Genomic DNA, 23,564 nt, shown 5'->3' with positions numbered 1-23,564 from the left:
CTTTTGCATCCTATTTTCAAAGGAATTACTTTAATATTATTTTATTCTCATTTAAGGTCCATCATTGATTATCTTTGTTACAAATATCTTCTCGCCAAAGTCACATAGTCCCTATTCTGTGTAGGAGTGAACAGAAATTGATTATAATTAGGAAGTTGTATTAATTATGCTATGTTTGTATTTTATATTAATATAATTTTCTATAATCCAAAGTCATAAAGGTATTGCTTTACAGTTTCTTTAAATAATTATTTACCTGCAAATCTTTAGTTAATCAGGAATTTTTTTTCTATATGGTATGAGATATCAACTTAAGTTAACTTACATATATATTGAGATAATTTTCCACATAATTTATGAATCATCTGTGATTTAAGTGTGCCACTTCTATCTCATAGCAACTTTTTCTACCTATTGGTATAGACCTTCTGTACTTCTCTACCATACTACTCTTTTATTTTGTGTAACTTTTTAATATATCTTGAAACTTTTATTTTTAGTCCTTGCCTCCTCTTTACTTTTTAAAATAGAACCTTTAGTATGAACCTTTAATATGAACCTTTAATCTTGCAAATTTAGAATCAGCATTCAAAAGTCTCTTTTTTATGCAGAAAGTGGTAAAATTTATTTAAAAGGTGAGAAACACACACACAAAGGTGAAAAACATACACACACACATGCACACACAAACACAGGGCAATAGTTAAGGAATAGAGTAGCCAGGAAGGGAAAGGGGTAAGGATGGCAGTAAAGAGACAGTGCCTCAGCACCCTGTCTTCATCCTCGTCTGCAGAGAAAGAGAGCCCCTACCAGTTACCAGCCTCTTTAATGAGGTTGGAAGGGGTGTGATTACATGGTACCGCTCTTACGTTCCAGGTGAAGGGAGATATATTCTGAGAAAGTGGTTACTTGACTGACAAGATAGGCAGATACGATTACATAGTGCCGGGGAGGTGTGGCTTCAAGATTGTGGCTCTAATCTAGCTACCTGCCCTATCCCATGTCATTCCCCTTGCTCAGATTTGCAACACTTATTATTTTTTAATATTTATTTTATTTGTTTAAAAGAGTTACGGGGCGGGGGGAGGAAGAGGGGAAGAGAAACAGAGAGAGGTGTTCCATCTGCTGATTCACTCCCCGAATGGCCACAATGGCCAGGGCTGGGATGGGCCAAAGTCAGGAGCTTCTTCCGAGTCTTCCACCTGTGTGCAGGGGCCCAAGTACATGGGCCATCCTCTACTGGTCTCCCAGGCACTTTAGCAGAGAGCTGGATTGAAAGTAGAGCAGTTGGGACTGTAACTGGCACCCATAAGGATGTTGGTGTTGAAGGTGGTGGCCTCCAACACTTATCCTGAGGGGGTGCTGAGAGATTAGGGCTTGTCAGTTGTCCATGAGTACCTTAGGGTATCCACAGACTTGAGTACTTGCTATGAAATTTGGCCTGAAATGTAGGCTAGGTTGCCCAAAGCGGTGGTCAGATTTTTTTTTAAAAGACTGATATATTTATTTGAAAGGCAGAGTTACAGAGAGAAGGAGAGAGAGAGAGAGAGAACAATAATTACTTAATTATTAATTATTTAATTATTGTTAAACACTTCCATCTGCTGGTTTACTCCCCAACTGGCCACAGTGGCTGGAGGTGAGCCAATCTGAAGCCAGGAGCCAGGAGCCTCTTTCAGGTCTCCCACGTGGGTGTAGGGGCCTAAACACTTGTGCCATTGCCTGCTGCTTTCCAAGGCACATTAGCAGGGAGCTGGATCAGAAGTGGAGCATCTGGGACTCAAACTGGTGCCCATATGGCATGCTGGTGCTGCCGGAGGTGGCTTAACCTGCTAAACCACAGCGCTGGCCCCCAGTGGTCAGATTTTTAAAATTAGATTCATGTGACATATCAGGATCTTCTAGTATTATAATACAAGAACTCATTAATAGGTTTTCCTGGCAATAACAGCTTCCAGAGAGAAGTAAGAGAAGATAAGACATGTCTGCCTTAAAGTACAACAGCCTTTATATGACAAAAGCTAAAGCTTTACTTATCTTTTTGCCTTTTGAAGAACTATTTGAGATCTATGGATTCACAAGTATAGGCAGACTTATCTTCCATGTGTACCTCTGAAAATTCAGGAGCTAGAAGTTTAATCCTTGACAAATGTACCCAGCTTGGGCTGTCCTGTAATTTTATGAGGTAGGCAGGCTCAGCAGCACCTGGTAGGGTCCCTTCCATTTAGGCTGCAGTTGGCCCAAGCCTTTAATAAAACAAGTCTCCTGGGGAGATAGGCTGCTCATGACTTTGAGATCTGGTACTTGGAGAATTTTATTACCATACTACATCAGAGCCTTTTTTCACCTGACCTAAATTGATATACTTTCTCAGATCTTGAGTCTGAATCAAAGAGGATGTCAGAGGTGAGGAAGGCTCTCCGATATAGCAACTCAAATGGAGTAAGCTTTAGAGCAGCCTTAGCTGCTGTTTTCGTTCTGAGGAGGGCAATAGGCAATAGTTCAAGCCATGTTTTCAAGGTATCTTGGCAAAATTTAGCCAGGGTTTTCTTAAGACTATGGTTAGTCTTTTAGACTTTACCTGATAACTGAGATCTCCAAGAGGCATGGTGATAAATTCCTAGAGCAGTAGCTACCTGTTTAGTTACTCTTCTTATGGTAGCTTGTACTCCTTTTCCTCCAAATACATGAAAGACTATTTGTACTTTTTGAGACTATTTGTATTAAAGCTCTTCCTCCCAGATGGGTAAAGTCATGAAATTCCTTAATAATCTTGCATTGAAAGGCCGTTGGGAACATAACTATCACCTAAAGTCTGCCATTCACTAACCTCTTCAGTATAACCTCATTGTCAGGCCCATTCTATCTCAGGCTCAATGTAGTAAGGATTTTTAGTTTTCTCTACAAGCTGAGTACTAAAGCCACTTTTAAACCCTGCAGTGCAGCAGCTCTTTCATTCTGTGAAAGGCTTTCTGTTGCTGTTTGGGCCAGTAAGTGAGTTTGTTTCAGGGACCTTAAAAGCCTCATATAAAGGGTTGGATTTCAGCCCAAATCTTGGTATGCGTATACCCTGCTATTCCCATGTGGTGTTTTTTTTTTTTTTTGGTCTGTGATGGCCCTATCCATAACATCATAACTTCTTTTCTCTGTAGTGAAAGAACGTGCTCTTCTGGGCTCAGAATACACCCTAGGTAGTTTACCTCCTTTTAGAAATCTGAGTCTTTGTTGGAGAAACTCTGTATCCCCTTTCTTCTATGTTCTAGATTTAATGAGATGCAAAAGAAAGTATCCTTTAGACAAGGGTTTGGCACAATCAAATAAGTTGGATTGACTGCCTCAGAACAGGCAGAATAGGAGCATTACAAGGAGACTGGCGTGGAGACAAGAGTCTATGTTTGAGAAACTTATCAGTCAAGGGTTGAAGTTTCCATCTAGCATCTGGTTTTATAGGATGCTGCCATGGCAGGATGCCCCCTGGGCTGACCCTGAGGCTGCCATTCTCTGAGCCTGTTGTCTTCCCATAATGGACCATTCCTTCCTCCTCAAGCCTGTGTCTATTGTTAAACATTTGAAATGCTATTTCTACCAATTGTCTGATGGGGTTTGAGGTCCCACAGCTAGTTTCTGAAACTTCCTGCTAATACTGATGCCAGTTGAATATGGAAATGAGGATCAAGCTAAATCTGTCCTGCAGGAGATTCAGGATTGGTATTAGTATAGTTCTTTGTTGTTCTGCTAACTATCCCTGCAGCATGGCTGGATTTTCATCCTTTCCCTGCGTTATCTTGGTTTACGGATTTGATAAAACATTTCCTCTTCCTCGCCAGTACACATGCAACCATGTTGTATCATAGCTGTAAATTTACATGTCTTTTTTGGTGATTCCAGTTAGCTGCATCAACTGGGACTTCCAAAGCCCCTACAGAGAAACCATTAGGATACTGAATTGCCCAGTCATCAGCATGTTTTTGAGCCTCAGCCCAAATATGTTGGTTTTCTTCTTTGGTGCAACAAGTAGATAAAATAGTGTGTAGGTCAGCCCAAGTAAAGATGTAGGCAAAAGTTAGGGCCTGAAACTCCTTAGTATATCTAATAGGTTCTTCTGGAAATCTTCCTAGTTTTTGTTTATATTGAGTTGAGTCAGGGAGGGTGAAAGGGACATGTACTGTAATGGTCCGGTCCTGACTCCATCTCTTAAAGGACAGAGCATATTTGGTAGGTAGGGGGCTCCACTGTGAGTAACTCCAGCTGGACTGTCCTCTGGTAGAGAGGGACAGGAAGGGAAAAAGGTGGAGGCCGTGGAGTGTTAGAAGGTATAGAAGAGTCAGGTATTGAAGGTAAAGGAGAAGATCTAGCATCCTTTTGAGATGACCCTGGCGTTGGAACTGGTTGAGATTGGGATAGTTAGTAATGGGTCATTTATTATATCTATTGATTGTTCCCTTTCCTCTCAGAGTAGGGGCATGAAGTAGTCCGTCACATTTTTTATGAGTAAAATGTTGATATAATGCCATAAAAGCCTGTACATAAGCAGTTTCTGACCATATCTATTTTCTACAATATAGGTCAAGTACTGAAATAGTATTAGAATTGAGAGTCCCATTTATTGGCCATGTTTCTCCATTTCCAAACTTATATTTTGTCTAAACAGTATTACAGAGGAAACTCAGCTTTTTTAAAATTATACCATTCAATTTAAGAGTTTCCCAGTTATTAAGCGTACATCCTAGGAGTGTGTCCATTTGAATAGATGTAGAATTATCTATAGCTGAGTCTCTTCATAACCATGCTGCTATTTCTGGAGTGAATTTTATCCTGGGTGGCTCCACCAGTTGTGTGATTGACAGAGTCTAAAGTCCTATTCCAGGTCCTTGCCTTTTACCTAGAGAAGCATTCTAAGTACAGGCACAAAGTGATAGTTTATTTAAAACGTCAGAAAAACTACACAGCGTATTTGAAAGGTGAGAAAACACACACACACATACACACACACACACACTCCTCCCCCCCCACCTCCCCACACATACCTGCCTATAGTTCAGGAAGAGTGGCCAGGAAGAAAAAGGGGTAAGGAGGGCAGTAGACAGACAGTGCCTCAGCATCCTGTCTCGTCCTCATCACAGACAGAATCTAACAATTTTTTAAAAAATTCAGGGATTTTGCCTGTAAAACTGTGTCGATTACACAGGTAAATATGATAAATTGGCATCTTCGAAATTATGAGTGTACACTCTTGAGGATTATGGCATTGTGGTCTGATTTTATTTATTTTGTGAGAAACTGAAAGAATTTCTCACAAAAGCCTCATTTGATTTTAAATGATCTTCTGTTTATTGTTCTCTAAATGTTATCATTTTTCCTATAAGTTGGTTTAATGAACTATGAACGTAGAGCACTATTAGGCATTTTTGCATGTTGATCTTACATTGAGGACCTCTTCTGGACTCACGTGTATTTTCTGTGATTGAAATCCATGCAGAGAGTAGTGGGTGCCAGACAAAGCACACAGTAATGGCATGAGTGTTATCAAAGAAGTCAAAGCACAAGGAATGGATTTGTGCTGAGTTTCTAAAGGTGGGAAGGCATGAGCTGCCTGCCTGAGTGCAACCACAGGCCTGGTGCTGTGTGCTGCTTTGCTGTGGTTAGGAAGGCGGGGGGGGCTGTTTGTAAGGGTGTCGTGGGATGTATATAAAAGACAGGCCAGGGGAAGGAGGGCCAGGAGATCATGCCAAGGAGCGAAGTATGTAGTAAAGAAGTTTCCAAATAAGAAGAGAAATTCAAGTTCAGAAAAATGACATAGAAATAAAAAACGGAACAGCAGGAATTAATGAAGGATGATAAAAGAATAATAGGTTGACTGGAACAAAATTGTCTTAGGAACAGTTAAACAAATTTTTGTCAATTTTTTTCATGAGAATAATGGAAGTCCAAAAAAGTGTTATGAATAAATAAATCTCAAAATTAATATTCTGAATAATTTTGTTATAATAAACCTAAACTGAATAAGTAGTAAAATAAATTTATAAAATAGACTTCATTAAATTAGACTAGTAACCAATTTGATTTGCTACATGCTTGTGAAACAATATTTCTTACTCTGTTGCCAAAAAATAAAATGAACAAAAATTTTTAAGAGTATACAATTTTCCAAAGGGGGAAACTACATATTCTTCCAGATAAAATGTATAGTAGAATATCTACCCATTAATTTATGTGGCACTGTGACTTTAGATGTCTACCTTAATACCCAATACTAAATAATAATGAATACTAAGTATATACATAACAAATGCACGATACTAAAATGAGAAAAGTGGAAAGGATGGTAAGAAAATTATGTAGTTACGTATAGTATTAACACAGTTACAAGGGCCTTAAGGAAATAATTGAAAATTAAATCCAACAGTATATATAAGTAAAAAAGCATAGCCTATTAGATTTATCCAACAAAGTCTATTGATATCAGGCAATCAATTAAACTATTCTAGAAGGGGGCAGGCATTTTGCTTAGGACTTAAGATCCTAGTTGAGACTCCTCCATTTCATATTGGAGTACCTGGGTTCAAGTCCTAGCTCTGCTCCTGAGTGCAGCTTCCTGCTGTGTGTACCTGGGGAGGCAGCATGTGATACTGCAGTGGTTGGGTCCCTGATACCTTTGTAAGGGATCCAGATTGAGTTCCTGGGTCCCAGCTTTTGCCTGGTCAAGCCCTGGCTTGAGAGTGTTTGGGGAGAGAACCAGCAGCTCCCTGTCTTGTCTTTGTCTCTTTAGTGACTAACTAACTAAATATATAATATATCCTATATGATAAAAACACAGTCACCTCAATCAATGTAGAAAAATTAGTTAAAACTCAATACCAATTTAGGATTTTAAAAAACAAGAGTAGAAGGGAGTTTTCTTAAGCTTGTGGATGAATATATATCTAAAATCAATAAACAGCGTGTTTTATGGTGAAACTTTTTTTTTTGACAGGCAGAGTTAGACAGTGAGAGAGAGACACAGAGTTATAGACAGTGAGAGAGAGACAGAGAGAAAGGTCTTCCTTCCGTTGGTTCACTCCCCTAATGGCCGCCACGGCTGGTGCTGCACCGATCCAAAGCCAGGAGCTTCCTCCCGGTCTCCCATGCGGGTGCAGGGACCCAAGCACTTGGGCCATCTTCCACTGCACTCCCGGGCCACAGCAGAGAGCTGGCCTGGAAGAGCAGCAACTGGGACAGAATCCGGCACCCTGACTGGCGCTGCAGGCGGAGGATTAGCCAAGTGAGCCGCGGTGCCGGCTGAACATTTTGATTCTTTTTTTTTTTTTTTTTTTTTTTGACAGGCAGACTGGACAGTGAGAGAGAGAGACAGATAGAAAGGTCTTCCTTTGCCGTTGGTTCACCCTCCAATGGCCGCTGCGGCTGGTGCACTGCGCTGATCTGATGGCAGGAGCCAGGTACTTCTCCTGGTCTCCCATGGGGTGCAGGGCCCAAGCACTTGGGCCGTCCTCCACTGCACTCCCTGGCCACAGCAGAGAGCTGGCCTGGAAGAGGGGCAACCGGGACAGAATCTGGCGCCCCGACCAGGACTAGAACCTGGTGTGCCGGCGCCGCAAGGCGGAGGATTAGCCTAGTGAGCCACGGCGCTGGCTTGATTTTTAATAATATTATATACCTCATAAAAAACTGGAAGAGAAAACTTGGCAGGTACAAACACAAAGAAATGGGGAAACTGGTGGCCTGGTTTAATCAGTTTATGCTGTGTGTATGTATTGAAATATTGCACTACATCCCATAAAAATGTGATGTATTACATGTCATTCAAACATTTAAAAATATAATAATTGAGTGACTTTTATTTTACTAGATCAAAAAAAGTGTTTGCATGTGGTAAGTCATTGAAGAGTAATCGTCCAGTTTCTGAACCGTTTCTAAGTGTTTACCTAGGAGATGAATGCAAAGTAATTGAATCTTTACTGTGTTCCTTTTTTAGCTCCTAAGGAATAATATTTTTTGGATAATTAACAGGATTCTTTAAAGTTTAAAGAAAATTAAAATGAAATTCTTTAGTATTTAAAACTAAAGCTCATATTTGTGGACTCTGTATTCACATTATAATCTTTTACTCATTATGTTGAACTGCATTACTGTGCATAATATATTTTTCCTCTATAAGTTCTGTTCGGGTTTGATGTCATTATAAAACAGATAAAATTCTATGTCTAATAATCTTAATACTTTACAATTGAAACAATATTATAAGAATAAAAAGGTTATGTGAGTTCTGAATAAAAAGGACCAATATATCTCAGATTGAAGACACACACATACACATACACAAATACAGATAAAATCTATCATATATTTTTAATGTTAGTTGTGTAGAATACAGTAGAATTTAGTTGCTGATATCAATTAATAGAAACAATAATCCAAATAAATCCTATAAAGGCATGTAACCTAAACTATGAAAATTTAAGGCATTATAGAGTGAGAAAGAGCATAAATATCATTGGAACATTTTAATATTGTATTTTCAGTGAAAGTATATGTTATGCTCCATCAAAAGAGTCCACATGTGTTATGTGTAACCCAACGATTGCGAAATTCTGAGCTGATAGACCCATCATTCCAATGGCATGGGCCAAGAGGAAAAATTATTTCAGGTAGGATTTTGTTTCAATTGTTGTTATTAAATAGCTACATCTGAAATGCACTCAGACAAAAATATTTGTATCTTTTATGTTTGCCTACTCCCTCAGTTTTTTTTCTTATAATTTCTTCTTGGAGCTTGTGATAGCATTTTTCAAATCTCTTAATTGGATTTAGGGACATACTAGAAGACTAACCTGTTTGATGAATTCTCTGAGCATCTTTATTCCAAAACAAGTCACTTTTGTCACATAGAAATTGCTATTCGTATGACTGATGTTATTGACATTTATTTTAAATGCATATTTTACTTTTATAATAACTTAATTTGGTAACAGCTGATTTTTTAATGGGGCAGTTAAAAATACATAGATTTGTATAGTTAGTTTATTTTGTTGCCTTGCTAAAACACAGAGCAGTAAGTTTTATTCTGAAGTTCAGTTCAGTGAAGCACCTACTCATTTTTGCATCCCCTCCACAGTTACCTTTTTTGTCTTATTTACTTTGTCCCCACCCTTCCCCTTCCTTCCCCTCCCCTTTCCTCTTCTGTCTTCTCCTGTCCTCTCTTTTCTCCTCTCTGTCTGTCTCTTGTTCAATCATTTTTATTTATAAAAGTAAAGCATTTCTTGGCACAACTTCCATACCTCTAACTACAACACCTAATATTAGTTGGATGAATTAACGCTTTCTGGTCTGGCGATTTCCCCACTTTCCTGAATGTTTACCCAGACACATATAAGCACTTGTTGGCATATATTTTTGGTTTTCCCCCTTTCTCTGACATTTTAAAAATCAATACCATAGGTTATATTTTATCCTATCTTAGCATTTTATTATAAAGAATCTGATATGTAATATATATAAAATATATTAAATTTTCTGAAGCATATTAAAACCAATATTCTTGAGCCTGCTACACAGGCTAACACATGTTATTACCAAGACTATTGGACTTTTCTGTAAGCTGTTTTCAATCCCAGTCCTCTGTCTCCAGTGTCCCTCAGGTAGATACCATCCTGAACTTCTGCACTATTATTGTATTTTAGTTTATTCTGTTATTGTGAATTTTCTTCTTTTATTTATTTATTTATTTGAAAGAGTTACACAGAGAAAGAAGGAGAGGCAGGGAGAGAGGTCTTCCATCCGCTGGTTCACTCCCCAAGTGGCCACAACGACCGGAGCTACGCTCATCCAAAGCTAGGAGTCAGGAGCGTCTTCCGGGTCTCCCACATGGGTGCAGGGGCCCAAGGACTTGGACTGTCTTCTACTGCTTTCCCAGGCCATAGCAGAGAGCTAGATTGGAAGTGGAGCAGCCGGGACTCGAACTGGTGTCCATATGGGATGCAGGCGGTGGCTTTACCCACTATGCCACAGCGCCAGCCCCTATTGTGAATTTATTCACATTTTTCTACCTCACCCCAGGTTTATTCGGGTATGATTGACAGAAACTGTATGTATTTAAGGTATATAGTGTGATATTTGATATCAGTGTCATTGTGAAATGATTACCACAATTAAGCTATTAACATAAATAACCCATTTTATGTCACGTTTTGTGTGTGGTGAGAACACTTGGTATCTACCTTCTTAGCAAATATCAAGTATGTACTACTTTCTTGAGAACTTGTTTGGAGGCTCTAGCAGGGGAGCACAGCTACTTGTAGACCCTTGACCCAAGACCGGTCCTCCTCTAGCGGAGAAGGTCGTCCTTTTCAACTGAGCACGCAGCTTGTCCTCCGACGGGGACACCCGCCTAGCCAGCCAGATCAGCCGTATCTATCCTGGCAATCAGTGGGGTGACAGATGTCGCAGCCAGATGGCCCTCCCATCCTGCACTACATTCTTCACTGTAATCACTATTAGGTCTCCAGTACTTATTGAACTTTTACTTTCCCCAGCACTAAGTCTATGCAGCGATCATTCCACTATTTTCGTGAATTCATGGTTTTTAGATTCCACTTAAGGATCTGATAATTGATCTCTGTTAAATGATATTATATAAGGTAGATTTTTATATTTGTATGAAATTCTCTGGATATAGTTTAAAAAAACATCATTTTTTACTTTTTGAAAAAATAATGGGTATTTTACTGTAGATCATATTGTATTAACTTTCTTTTTTTTTTAAATATTTATTTATCTATTTGAAAGGGGGAGTTATAGAGGCAGAGAGAAAGGTCTTCCATCTGCTGGTTCACTCCCTAAATGGCCACAACGGCTGGGGCTGGACTGATCCGAAGCTAGGAGCCTGGAGTGTCTTCCAGGTCTCCCACACATGTGCAGTGGCCCAAGGACTTGGGCCATCTTCTACTGCTTTCCTAGGCCATAGCAGAGAGCTAGATCGGAAGTGGAGCAGCTGGGACTCGAACCAGCTCCCTTATAGGATGCTGGCACTGCAGGCAGCAGCTGTACCCATTTCACCACAGTCCTGGCCCTTGCTTCAACCTTCTAACTCTCATAATATTTTAAATTGTAATATACATGTAAATCTGTACTTTAAACAGTTCTTAATTGATATTTCTGCCACGGGGAACTTTGGTTTCAAATCATGGCCAGGGAACACGTAGCCTCATCGATGACATGATACTCCAATGTGATTCTTGTGAAACTTATGAGCATCTTTTATCATGTTATGTGGTGTTTGTTTCTTCTGAAATATATTTCAAGAACTTACAAACTTTTAGTCTGTTCTAGGAAAGAGTCAGCATGTTATGATAAATATGCAGTCTTTCATCAAAAGATATTCATTAAGAAATGTTAACAGAAATGTATTCTAAATTTGTATCACATTCTTCAGCTTCATTTAAGATACAGAAATGGGAGTTCTCAAAGCATTAATGGTTTATGTAAATTACTTAAGGGTGGGTATACGCATCTGTTAATTTCTCCTTCAGTGTCTGAAGCAAGATGTTTTTCTTCATTTTCCTTTATCTTTAATTTATTTGAGAGGCAGAGAGAGAGGTAGTAAAATTTCTCATCTGCTGGTTCATTCCTCAAATGTCTGTCCCAGCTGGGACGGGAGCCAGGAGTGGCAAAAAGCCAAAAGCCAGGAGCCAGGAACTCAGTCTTGCTTTCCATTTTGGTAGCAGAGACCAAACCACCTGAGATGTCACCTGCTGCCTCCTAGAATCGTAGTAGGAAGCTAGAATCAGGAGTAGAGCTGGGCCTTGAACCCAGGTACTTTGATATGGTTTGCAGACATCTGTACTGGGGTCTTATCCACTGTGTCACATGTGCATCCCATGAAGCAGGGTTTGCTTGTATTGGAGACTCAATAAATGTTTATTGAACAAGTGAATAATGAAAATTTCATTACTTAGAAAACTCTTGTTTTGGAGAAATAATTCAACTTAAAATTTATAAGCAACAAATTATTATTTAAATGAAAATATTTCTTCAGGTAGTACTTCCAGTTCCAGTGAAAAAAATATAAAGTTATTGACTAAGCAAATTTTAATATCTAAGGACTTTTATAATGTGAAGCTATGAAGGTGAAGAATGGCAGTTTACTTGCATAATGATTGATCTTTTTTTTCCCCAAGTATTTTAACATCCTTGTATTTGCTACCCTATGAGATAGACTGTCTTATGTTACAATTCTTTATTGTACAAATGAAGGGGCCTGACACCAGGAAGATTAAGTAGTTACCCAAGGTTATGCAGTTTGTGAGAGAAAAAGGTAGTCGTCAAATGCAGGCCTTGATGCCTGAAAGCAGGCGTAGTTTCTTTTCACAGCCCAGCATTCTCCCAGTGTGACATTCACGAAGCGAGGCTTGTGCAGCAGAAAGGGAGCTCTCATCCCACTGTGGTTCCCAGCACTGCACCTCCCTGATGTGTGGCCTTGGGCAAGCCAGATGATCTAATGTCCTATTTTTTGCATTCTGCAACCCTCAAGGTTGTAACCCAACTTCCACTCTCTGTTATATGTAGTGACAACAAGTATCTAGCTGTCAGTAATTACATTGTCATAGCTTTTGTTCTGGGTGTACTATTTTACATTGCACATGAAGTTTACTGAGGCCATAACTCATCATTAATGTGTGTGTATGTGTGTGTATGATATGTAGTTTGAAAATACAATGCATGAAATGCATGTTATATGTACATACACATATAATGTTTGTATGTATTTGTTTATATATGTACTGTATTTTGGGAAGTGCACAGTTCAGTGCAAGGATCAGATTAGCAGCACATTATGTACCTGTTATTTTTGGTCTGGTAGATGCTAGAAGGTCATCCTGGCACCCACTGCTAGCAGGCATCGAGCAGTGGCTAGCTGGGTCATCCACAACCTCTTCGTAGCATAGGTACATTTTGATTGCTAAACTCTGCATAGTAAATATTTTGCTATTTTATGTCTCATGTGACTTAAGGCACTTATCACTGTATCTTTTTCCTCTGTTAGAAAACAGCACTGCGCAAATAACATCCACAGGAAGCCTTGTATTCCAGAACTTCGAGGAGAGCATGAGTGGAGTTTATACGTGTTTCCTTGAGTATAAGCCTACTGTGGAAGAAATTGTTAAAAATATTCAACTAAAATATGTTATATATGGTAAGAAGTGAATTTGTTGTGTTTTAACTTAATGTTTTAAAATATTTGAATATTTTAACAGAGTTGTTTTGAAGAAACTTTGCTATTTTTAGTCTCTTTCAATTAGAAGGTTACTGCCTGCTCATATTCCACGAAGTACTTTGGAGGGGGTGTGTGGCGAGGGCACAGGACGGCTAACTGGTCAGAGTGTTATTTTCCCCAGAGGTTACAGAACATACACAGACACATTCAAGTCCATGAGCGAAAATAGAGGGTGTCAAAAAAGCAAATTTTCAAATTATTATAAAATTGCTCATGCTTATTTTAAATATGATTGTTATTCATTACATTTTATGTGATACTAATTTCTCTGCTTCTGAGAAAGATAGTGTCTACATCATATTTACATAAGAGGTGAATGTGTCAGATATTAAAATTTATTAAATGTAAAAGTAGATAAATATTTAAAAATATCCCGGATATCTAAAGAGAGAGCTCAGCTTATTTATTTATTTATTTACTTGAGAGGTAGGGTTATAGACAGGGAGAAGCAGACAGAAATGTCTTCCATCTGCTGGTTCAGTCTCCAAATGGCCTCAACAGCCAGAGGTGGGCCATTCTGAGCCGCGAGCTTCTTCTGGGTCTCCCATGCGGGTGCAGGGGTCTGAACACCTGGGCCATCTTCTGCTGCTTTCCTAGGCCATAGCAGAGAGGTGGATCAGAAGTGGAGCAGCTGAGACTTGAACCAGCACCCAGATGGGATGCCGGCACTGCAGGTGGAGGCTTAGGGCACTATACCACAGTGCTGGCCCCAGTTCAGCTTTTTTTTTTTTTTAATAAGAAATTATATTAACTCTGTTAAGGCTTAGTCTGCATTTTTAATCACTCATGTTTATTCATTGTTATATAGCCACTTCAAAATCGTTCACTGAAGCATATTCCCAAAAGCTAACACGTGTAAAGTTGCCTCACATGGGTGCAATTTTGTAGTAATGATAATGAGAGCTAGTATTTACTGAACCCTGCTGGGTACCAGGCAATACTGTTTATTACATGAAATCATTACAACAAACAACACAGGTTTACATTGTGTGCTTTCTTTTTTTTTTTTTTTTTTTAAAGATTTATTTATTTATTTGAAAGAGTTACACAGAGGAGGAAAGGCAGAGAGAGAGGTCTTCCATCCACTGGTTCTCTCCCCAGTTGGCCACAACGGCCGGAGCTGAGCCAATCCAAAGTCAGGAGTCAGGAGCTTCTTCTGGGTCTCCTACACAGGTGTATGGGTCCAAGGACTTGGGCTGTCTTTTACTGCTTTCCCAGGCCATAGCAGAGAGCTAGATCGGAAGTGGAGCAGCCAGGACTTGAACCGGCGCCCATATGGGATGCTGGCACTGCAGGCGATGGCTTTACCCCCTACATCACAGTGCTGACCCCTACATTGTGCTTTCTAATGCAAGGCATTGTTCTAAGTGCTTTATTTGTATGAAGCTTACCAGTCTCACAACAAGCCTGTCTAGTAGATACTGATTTTTTGGTCTTGCATAGATGAAGAAGCCTGGGCCCAGAGCAGTTAATGTGACTTGCTCAAAACCATAGCGTGTGAAAGGGACTCAGATTTGAATCCAGGAGTTCTGCTTCTCGTGGTACTATTCTTATCCTTTTTGATATCCTGCTTCACACCACACCACTATTATGTAGATGCCAGCAGAATGCGACCCCAGTTAAAAAACTCAGAATTTGGAGATTTGCTCTTTTTAAGCCGATAACAAATCATGTCACTCATTCTGTTTCATTATAACTGCCCACTTTAATCCTTCTCGTGGCTACCTGGTATTCCAGAGTTTATCAGCAAATATTCCTTAGTTGAGGATTTAGTTTGTTTTGTATTTTCCTTACTTCAAACAGTGCTAGATGGAAGATTTAAATATCTGTTTGTCTAGCTGTCATTTCTCTGTACACACACACTCTTTTATTTTGTAGGTGAAGTTGTTAGTATTTCTGTAAGATGAATTCTGTAAAGGAAAACCCAGGACATCCCCAGTGTTGTCCTGTAAGTAGTATACCAGTTTAGCTTCCTAACATCGTGGATGGAACCTCGGTGCCTGAAACACCTCTAATGTAATATTTTGCACTATTTCTGCTTTTGTGTTAATAATGGCATTTCATGACTTTAAATGTATTTTTTGTCTTTTGTAGCTTATTTGAAGTTTGATATTTATGTAAGCTGTGTGTGTGTTCTAATAGCTCTTGAGAGATGTAGATATTTAAATGTGTAGCTTGTTGATACCCATTTTGTATTGTATATATTTTGTATTCTGTATTTTGTTTTCCTTTAGTTTATTGACCTTTTGTAATCCTAAGTAAAACATAATTTGAAATGTCAAAGTTTTGTATTATCCACAAGTGGTATTTTCTTTTTGGATCATGTTTTTTTATTTTGTTGAGCAAGATATTTACCATCCCTTAGATTATAAGAATTGACTTGACTTATAGGTAAATCATAAGTGACCTTCAAGCATTTTAGGAAATTATAAAAGCAGAATGATATGCAGTATTATCAGTTTCAATTTGGAAAGTTGATGGGTGAAACTCATTACTTTAATATTCACATTCTTAATTATTAGTAACTTTGAGCATTTTAAAAATATTTCTATTACCCAACTGATTATATAACTCCATTTTCTGATTTTTGGTATCATTATAGAATTGTTTTCATTTTATATTGTTTATATCACTTGAGTAAGGTTTTGGGATGGGCAAGATTGTATTTCTCAGTTCTGGATGTTGTTCTGGGATTCAGCAAAATTATTTGTAAATTAATTGGGAAGCTTTCTAAACAGCAAGTATATGACTGTAATTTCTTTGACAGTGGGTGTTTAAACTTAGAGAACTGTCACAGTTGAGTTTCAGCAGTGGATCATAGTAGCTAGGAGCCTTGGCTCTGGGGCCAGTGTCCATAGGTTAAAGTCATAATTTTGATAGCATAGACATTATCCAATGTGTGACATAATCCCTGTCTCCTTCAATTTCTACATTTTGGGAATAAAAGTAATACCAATCTTAAATGGTGTTAGGAAGTTTACATGATTGACTGTTAAATTCCTGTAGTAATGTTTGACAGTTAGCAGTGGCTGGGTAAGTATTTTTTCAATAAAACTAAATATAACTGTATATAAATATGTAATATGAATTTATCCCAAATAATGATTTCTTTTCAATAGTTTCACTCTGTTTGAATTGCTTAAATAACTGTGTTTTTGTCTTTCTTTAATTTTTTATAGCTTATCGTGAACCTCATTATTATTACCAGTTCACAGCTCGATATCATGCAGCTCCCTGCAATAGTATCTATAATATTTCTTTTGAGAAGAAACTTCTTCAGATTTTAAGTAAATTGGTTCTTGACCTTTCCTGTGAAATTGCATTACTTAAATCTGAATGCCATCGTGTTAAAATGCAAAGAGCTGGTTTGCAAAATGAATTGTTCTTTACATTTTCAGGTAAATATAGATAATTTTTTATAGAAAAACAAATTGAGAGCACATAACTAATTCTAAAGACTTTTTAAAATTAACAAAAGCCTTTTGAGAATATAAATGTTGAAAATCTGGGTATATTACATTCTCTACTTTGATTTAGTGCTAAAAACTGTCAAATAAAGTTGTGCTGATTCATGCATTTAATGAAAAGTATGTTCCCTCAAATAACTTAACTCTCACTATGATAATTTACTAAAGAATGGAATTTACTAAGCGTGTTATAATAAGATGAGTTAGTATCATAAAGGAACCATAGGACTGAATGAGCTTTCCTTAAGTGTAATATAGTCTAGTATATTTTGGAAACAAATAATTGGACTTGCTATATAAGGACTTTAGATTTATAAATTATCTGATTATGAAAGAGCATTGAAGAACAGCTGTCTATGAGCTTTTTTCTTTTTTTCATTCATTTGAGAGGCATAAAGACAGAGGGAGAGACAGAGATAAAGGTCTTCCATCCTCTAGTTCACTTTCCAAACGGCTGCAAAGGCACTAACTGAGCTGATTTGAAGTCAGGAACCAGAACCTTCCCCTGGGTCTCCCATGTGGGTGCAGGGGCCCAAGCCCCTGGGTCACCTTCCACTGCTTTCCCAGGCCATAAGCAGAGAAATGGAGCAGAAGAACGACAGCCAGGACATGAACTGGTACCCACATGGGATGCTGGCGCTGCAGGTGGGGGCTTGGCCCATTATGCCACAGTGTCAGCCTCTGGCCGTGAACATTTAAACATTTCAGTGGCAATAGAGTGCCCCCATTTCATTTCAGATTCTGTTGCTGGCTACTTCCCATTCTTTTCTATTTTTCCTTTAGTCCTCTGCTGTTGGTGTTTTGTTATACTTACCCATTTTCCTGACTTCCCTCTCCTACTCCCTCCCTCTCTCCCTTCTCTGTCTCTCTCCTTTTGTCATCTAGGATTGATTTTTTTAAGGACACAGTCCAGCGCCATGGCAGGTAAAGCCACCGCCTGCAGTACTGGCATTTCATGTGGGTGCTGGTTTGCGTCCCGGCTACTCCACTTCCCATCCAGCTTTCTGCTTTGGCCTGGGAAAGCAGTAGATGATGGCCCAAGTGCCACCTAGAGGGGGCTCCTGGTTCCTGGCTTTGGATCAGTGCAGCTCTGGCCCTTGCGGCCATCTGGGGAGTGACCAGCAAATGGAGGACCTCTCCTTTCTCTCTCTCCCTCTCTCTCTCTCTGCCTCTGCCTCTCTGTAACTCTGCCTTTCAAATAAATAAATAAATCTTTAAAAAAGTCACAGTTGAGAGACATGAAGCTTTAAGAAAAAAGATTGAGAAGTTTAAACTGATTTTCACTGTGTTTTATTATCTTTACTACTTTGTCTTCTCACAAGCCAAACAAAACAAACAAAAGAAGGGTTTTCCTTGCCCCTGAAACAGTGGTCTCTTAAGCTCTTCAGACCCATTAGTAGCATTTAAAGGAGCTACATTGTGTTTGTTTCCTGGACTGTTTAGTAGTTCAACAAGTCCTTAGAAAACCTACAGGTATACTTGAACCCATAAGAGAAAAGATAATATCCAATAGAAATGAGGCATTGCAGACTTGATTTGCATTTCTCTAATGACTAATATTGTTGAGCATTTTTTTTCATGTGCTTGTTGGGTATTCTTATATCTTCTTCAGAGAAATGTCTGTTCAAGCTGTTTGCCAATTTTTCAGTTGAATTGCATGTCATTTTATGTTGAATTCTGATATTCTGGATACTAGCTTTTTGTTAGATATGTGGTTTGCAAATTGGCTCTTCAATTTTGTAGACTGTCTTCTCACTTTCTTCATAGTTTCCTCTGATGTACAATTTTAATTTAGGTGAATTTCTGTCTTTAAATTGATATGCCTAACTGTTGAGGCTAACACTGATTACTGCTGTGGTTGGGCTGCCATCTACCCAATTTGTTGCTGTTTTGTATTTGTTACCTCTCCCCCTTTCTTTTTTCTACTTTTTCTCATTTTTAATCCAACATTTTTTCAGATTCCATTTCTCTTAGCTTATGAATTCTGAAGTTCAGTTTGTTTATTATACCAAAAGGTATGTATCTAAAAACCCATTGCCAACTCTGCAGTTATTAGTATTTACCCTTTTAGCAGTTTTAGCTCTTATATTTAAGTCTAAGATCCATTTGGATCTACTTTTTGTATGAGGATGAGGTGTAGGTCCAGCCTCATACTTTTACTTGTAAGTCTCCTGTTCCCAGGTACTGTGTGTTGAATAAATTGTTCTCTGTACATTGAGTGGTCCTGACACTCTTATTGAAAGGCAGTTAGCCACAGATATATGAGTTTATTTTTAATTCATTGTTTTATAATTCTGTCCTATGCCAGTACCACACCATTTTGTGTAGTGTAGCTTTTTACCAAGGTTTGAAGTAAGGAAGTAAGAATCCTCCAATTTTACCCTCTTTTTTGATGTTGTTTTGATAATTTGAGGTTCGATGTAATTCTGAATAGTTTTAGAATCTACTTCTCCATTTCTGCCAATAGGTAGGCCATTGGGTTTTTGATGTGTGAAATCTCTGTGTGGCTTTGGATTATTTCTGGCACATTCACAACGTTAATTCTTCCATTCTGTGGGTGCAGAGTGTCTTTTGGACTTAATTTCTTTTAGCTATGGTTGGTAGTTTTCAGCATGTAAGTTGACATATACCTCTTGGCAGATTTATTCTTAAATATTCCCAAATTCTGCCTCCATTATTTTATAACACTACTGTCATTTATTTCACTTTTATTTGAGATTTAGTACCAAATAAATTATTTCTGTTATTATTTTGAACAAGCTGTTATCTGTTAGACCAATCAAAATAATAGGTTTTATTTTTACCTTCTTTTACTCTTTGTCTAGTGCTTTCTTTATTTATTTATAAATCTGAATGTTTGACCTATTATTTTCCTTCTCTCTCAAGAACATCTTTTTCTGTTTGTTTTTAATATTTATTTGTTTATTTGAGAAGCAGAGTTACAGAGAGAGCGAGAGAGGATGTGTTCCGTCTGCTGGTTCACTCCCCAAATGGCCGCAATGGCCAGAGCTGGGCTGATCCAAAACCGGGAGCCAGGAGCTTCTTCCAGGTCTCCCACATGGGTGCAGGGGCCCAAGCACTTGGGCCATCTTCCACTGCTTTCCCAGGCCATAGCAGAGAGCTGTATCAAAAGAGGAGCAGCCAGGACACCAACTGGCACCCATATGGGATACTGGTGGAAGTGGAGGCTTAGCCTATTACTACACAGTGCAGGCCACAGGTCTGCTGCACTTCAGATTCAGCTCTCTCCTAATGCACCTGGAAAAGCAGTGGAATGTGGCCCAAGTCCTTGGGCTCCTGCATCCACATGGAAGACCAGGATGATGCTCCTGGCTTCTGGCTTTGTTGTAGCCATTCCAGTGGATGGAAGATCAGTCAATCATTCTCTCCCTCCCCCTTTCTCCCTTCCTTTCTCTTTTCCTCTCCCTCTCTCTCTCCCCTCTTCTCCCTCCTTCCCTCCCTCCCTTTCTCCCTTTCTCCATTCCTCTCTCTCTACCCCTCTCTCTCTTTCAGTCTCCTGCCCTCCCTCCACCTCCCCCCCACCCCGTAACTGCCTTTTTCAAATAAGTAGAAAGTCAATCTTTATAAAAATAAGAAATGAATTAAATAGATTTTTAATGTGAGACCTTTTGGTTTATCTTGCTAGGACTTGACTTCTGCCACAACCCCACCTCTTCCTTTTCCACTGTTGTTATCATGGCTTATTTTATCCTGAAAATTTGCAACTAGAGATTAAGAGTTGAGTTACATGACCCACATTGTGTTATATATAGGCAAAACATTGAATTAATACAAACCCCTATTTTTATATGCATATATATGTTATAAAAGTTGAAGTAATTCTGTTAATATTTAAACACTCAATAGCCAAACATTAATTATCAAGAAAGTTGATTAATTCTTAAGTTCACTGTAGAAATGATGTTTTCTTGGCCTTGGGTGTTTTGCTGAAGAAGAATGATTTGGCATTAGGAAATTCGTTAATTTTTTTAGTGGAAGAGAAATATTAAATAAATGATATATTCAGTTTTTTGAAAGCCAGTTTAAATGTTGTAATACAGTGTATGCCCCATGATGAAATATATTTTCTCAGTTTCATCTCTAGATGCTGAAAAAGGGCCCAAGCCATGTTTAGATCATAGCTGTGAAGCCTCCAAAAGACTGTCTAAGGTATGTGCTATGATGCTGGAAAAGGGGGAAAAGGTTGAATGAGCACAGTATGTAAGTAAGCATCGCAGCTATTTATAAAATACATCAAATTCCTACAGGGATTCAACAGCAAAATAAAATTTTACTCAACAATAAATGATAAGAAATGAACAGCATTATTATTTTATTATATACTTCAAATACAGCATTTCATAATTGATTATATGAAGAAGAATCATTTGGTCTTATTTTCTGTTGTCAATAGTTTTTAGAATTTTCAAGTAGACTTCGGTTCCTGTTACTGTTATGCATCCTAAAGTATAGGAGAATTTGAAATACAGCATTTACATTTTGCTCTCTATCCAGCATCCTATGTGTATGCTTAGAATGAAATTTATGCTGTGACTTCCAGCCTCAACCTAAATCTAATTTAGTTATCTGTTTTATATTATACCTACATATTACTCATTCTCAGTCACTTTATGGCTGTATTTTCCTATGTCTAATGATGCTTCACTGACCACAAATGCTTTATAAAAATAAGTATTTGGTATATACTTACATTATGATTGTTGTAAAGATTTTCTGCTGGGGCCAGCCTAGTGGTGTAGCAAGTTAAACCTCCATTTGCAACACTGGCATCCCATAAGGGTGCTAGTCTGAGAGCCTGTACCTCCATGAGAAACCTGGAAGAAGCCACTGACTCCTGGCTCTGGCCTGGCTCAGACCTGACCATTGTAGCCATTTGGGTGTGGAAGATCTCTCTCTCTTTCTCTTTCTCTCTGTCTCCTCCTTTTGCCGTAACTCTGCCTTTCAAATAATAATAAAAAAATTTTTTTTCTATAAAGGTACAAGTATTTCATATTGAGGTCAGTATCTATTATTTTGTCCAATAAAGTTGAAATAGATATTATTTCTTAACTTGTACTCCCAAAGCCTCCTGAAAGATTGTTAAAATCATTAATCTATGTAGCCTCTCATATTTCCATTAGAATTAGCTTCTCTTCCCTGGGATAGATTTTTCTTTATTTTGGAAATAGGATTTAACTTTTGGGCCACCAAGAGCAGAAAACAATCTATTATTTTGTTTTTGTCCAGTCATTTCTGAATATATGAATACTGTGCTAATGATTGTGCAGTTAATACTGAACACACATTTTACCTTCTATTGGTCTTTAAGCTTTTAAATCGTCGAAGAACCCAAGTTAGGATAATTTGGTAGTGGTGTAGGTTGTGTTTAAACTCAGGGACCAGGAGTAGGGAAAGGAATCTGACCCCTTTTGCTATTTTCCATGAAGGTGGTCTAGGGTGGTATCCATTTGTAGCTTTCTTAGGTTCTTTTTAACGTTAGGAATCAATGTTGCACTTTAAATAGAAGCATAGAAATAAGTGAAACCATCTCTAAACCATGAAGCTTTGAGTGAATGAGTCCATTTGCCTTGGAACATCGCCTGATTATATTGAGTTCCTGCACAAACATTCTACCTGGAGGATTTCCCTGTCTGCAAAATGTTTTAGGAAATAATCTATCTTTCAGTTGTAAAATAATCACATATTTGGCCCATAATATCAAAATAAAAACTTATAGCTAGTATTTTCCTGGATTAATTATTTTGTACAACCTGATATAATAATTAAAAAACAGTTCGCTTGATCAGCTCTTGTCCTGACGGTTGATGTACAATGTAATACTTTATCCATTTTAGTATTTTTTTTGTTCTAGTACCATTGGTTGAACTCTGTAATTAACACGCAATTATTCTTAGTTATTTAAATTTTAATTGAAAAGTGATCCCTGTTAGGAATTTGGAAAACATTATGCTGAGTGAAATAAACCAATCCCAAAGGGACAAATACCACTTGTTCTCCTTGAATAGGTGACAACTAACTGAGCACCAAAAAGGAAACCTGTTAAAGTGAAATGAACACTATGAGAAACGGTGACTTGATCAGCCCTCACCCTGACTGTTGATGAGCAACTTAATATGTTATCCCTCTTAGTATTTTTTTTGTTTGTTCTACTTAATACTTTTGGTTGAATACTGTAATCAATACACAATTCTTCTTAAGTGCTGAAACTTAACTGAAAAGTAATCGCTGTTAAATATAAGAGTGGGAATGAGAGAGGGAAGAGATGTGCAATTCGGGACATGCTCAAGCTGACTTACCTCAAACGGTAGAGTTAGAAACATACCAGGGGATTCCAATTCAATCCCATCAAGGTGGCATGTACCAATGCCATCTCACTAGTCCCGGTGATGAATTTTTGTTCACAATTGATCTTAATGATAGGACTAAGAGCCAAAGGGAGCACATAAACAAGAATAGTGTCTGCAAATACTAGCTGATAGAATAAAAAAGGGAGAGAACGATCCAACATGGGAAGTGAGATACACAGCAGACCCATAGAATGGCAGATGTCCTAAACAGCACTCTGGCCTCAGAATCAGCCCTTAAGGCATGCGGATCCGGCTGAAATGCCCATGAGAGTATTTCAGGCATGGAAAGCCAAGACACTCTGGGGGAAAAAAAAAAACCTAAATGAAAGATCTCCGTGAGTGAGATCCCAGTGGAAAGAACAGGTCATCAAAGAAGGAGGTACCTTTCTCTGAAGGGAGGAGAGAACTTCCACTTTGACCATGGCCTTGTCTAAATATGATCAGAATCAGTGAACTCAG

General features: G+C 38.3%; 1 protein-coding gene across 48 annotated transcripts in view; it reads left to right on the top strand.

Annotated features, from left to right (window-relative positions):
* The window catches only part of ZPBP (zona pellucida binding protein), a 72,936-nt gene that overhangs the window by 9,718 nt on the left and 39,654 nt on the right, over window positions 1-23,564 (top strand). For 32 of the 48 annotated variants that reach the window (XR_016222908.1, XR_016222907.1, XR_016222906.1 and 29 more), the window contains exons 3-6: window positions 8,520-8,645; window positions 13,040-13,189; window positions 16,450-16,668; window positions 20,831-20,907. Coding sequence is in view for 4 of the 48 variants with exons in the window: in XM_089315975.1 (XP_089172101.1) it covers window positions 8,520-8,645; window positions 13,040-13,189; window positions 16,450-16,668; window positions 20,831-20,907 (572 nt within the window). In the remaining 44 variants the exon portion in view is untranslated. Of the gene's footprint in view, window positions 1-8,519; window positions 8,646-12,858; window positions 12,942-13,039; window positions 13,190-15,148; window positions 15,464-16,449; window positions 16,669-18,695; window positions 18,753-20,830; window positions 20,908-23,564 lie in introns of those variants that run through there. The other 16 variants (XR_016222921.1, XR_016222920.1, XR_016222917.1 and 13 more) reach the window with 7 other exon arrangements.

The sequence above is a fragment of the Oryctolagus cuniculus genome, chromosome 16, assembly GCF_051225735.1.
Source record: "Oryctolagus cuniculus isolate XC-2025 breed Fujian yellow rabbit chromosome 16, ASM5122573v1, whole genome shotgun sequence".
Classification (NCBI taxonomy): Eukaryota; Metazoa; Chordata; class Mammalia; order Lagomorpha; family Leporidae; genus Oryctolagus; species Oryctolagus cuniculus.
This window is presented reverse-complemented; position numbering and strand designations above follow the sequence as displayed.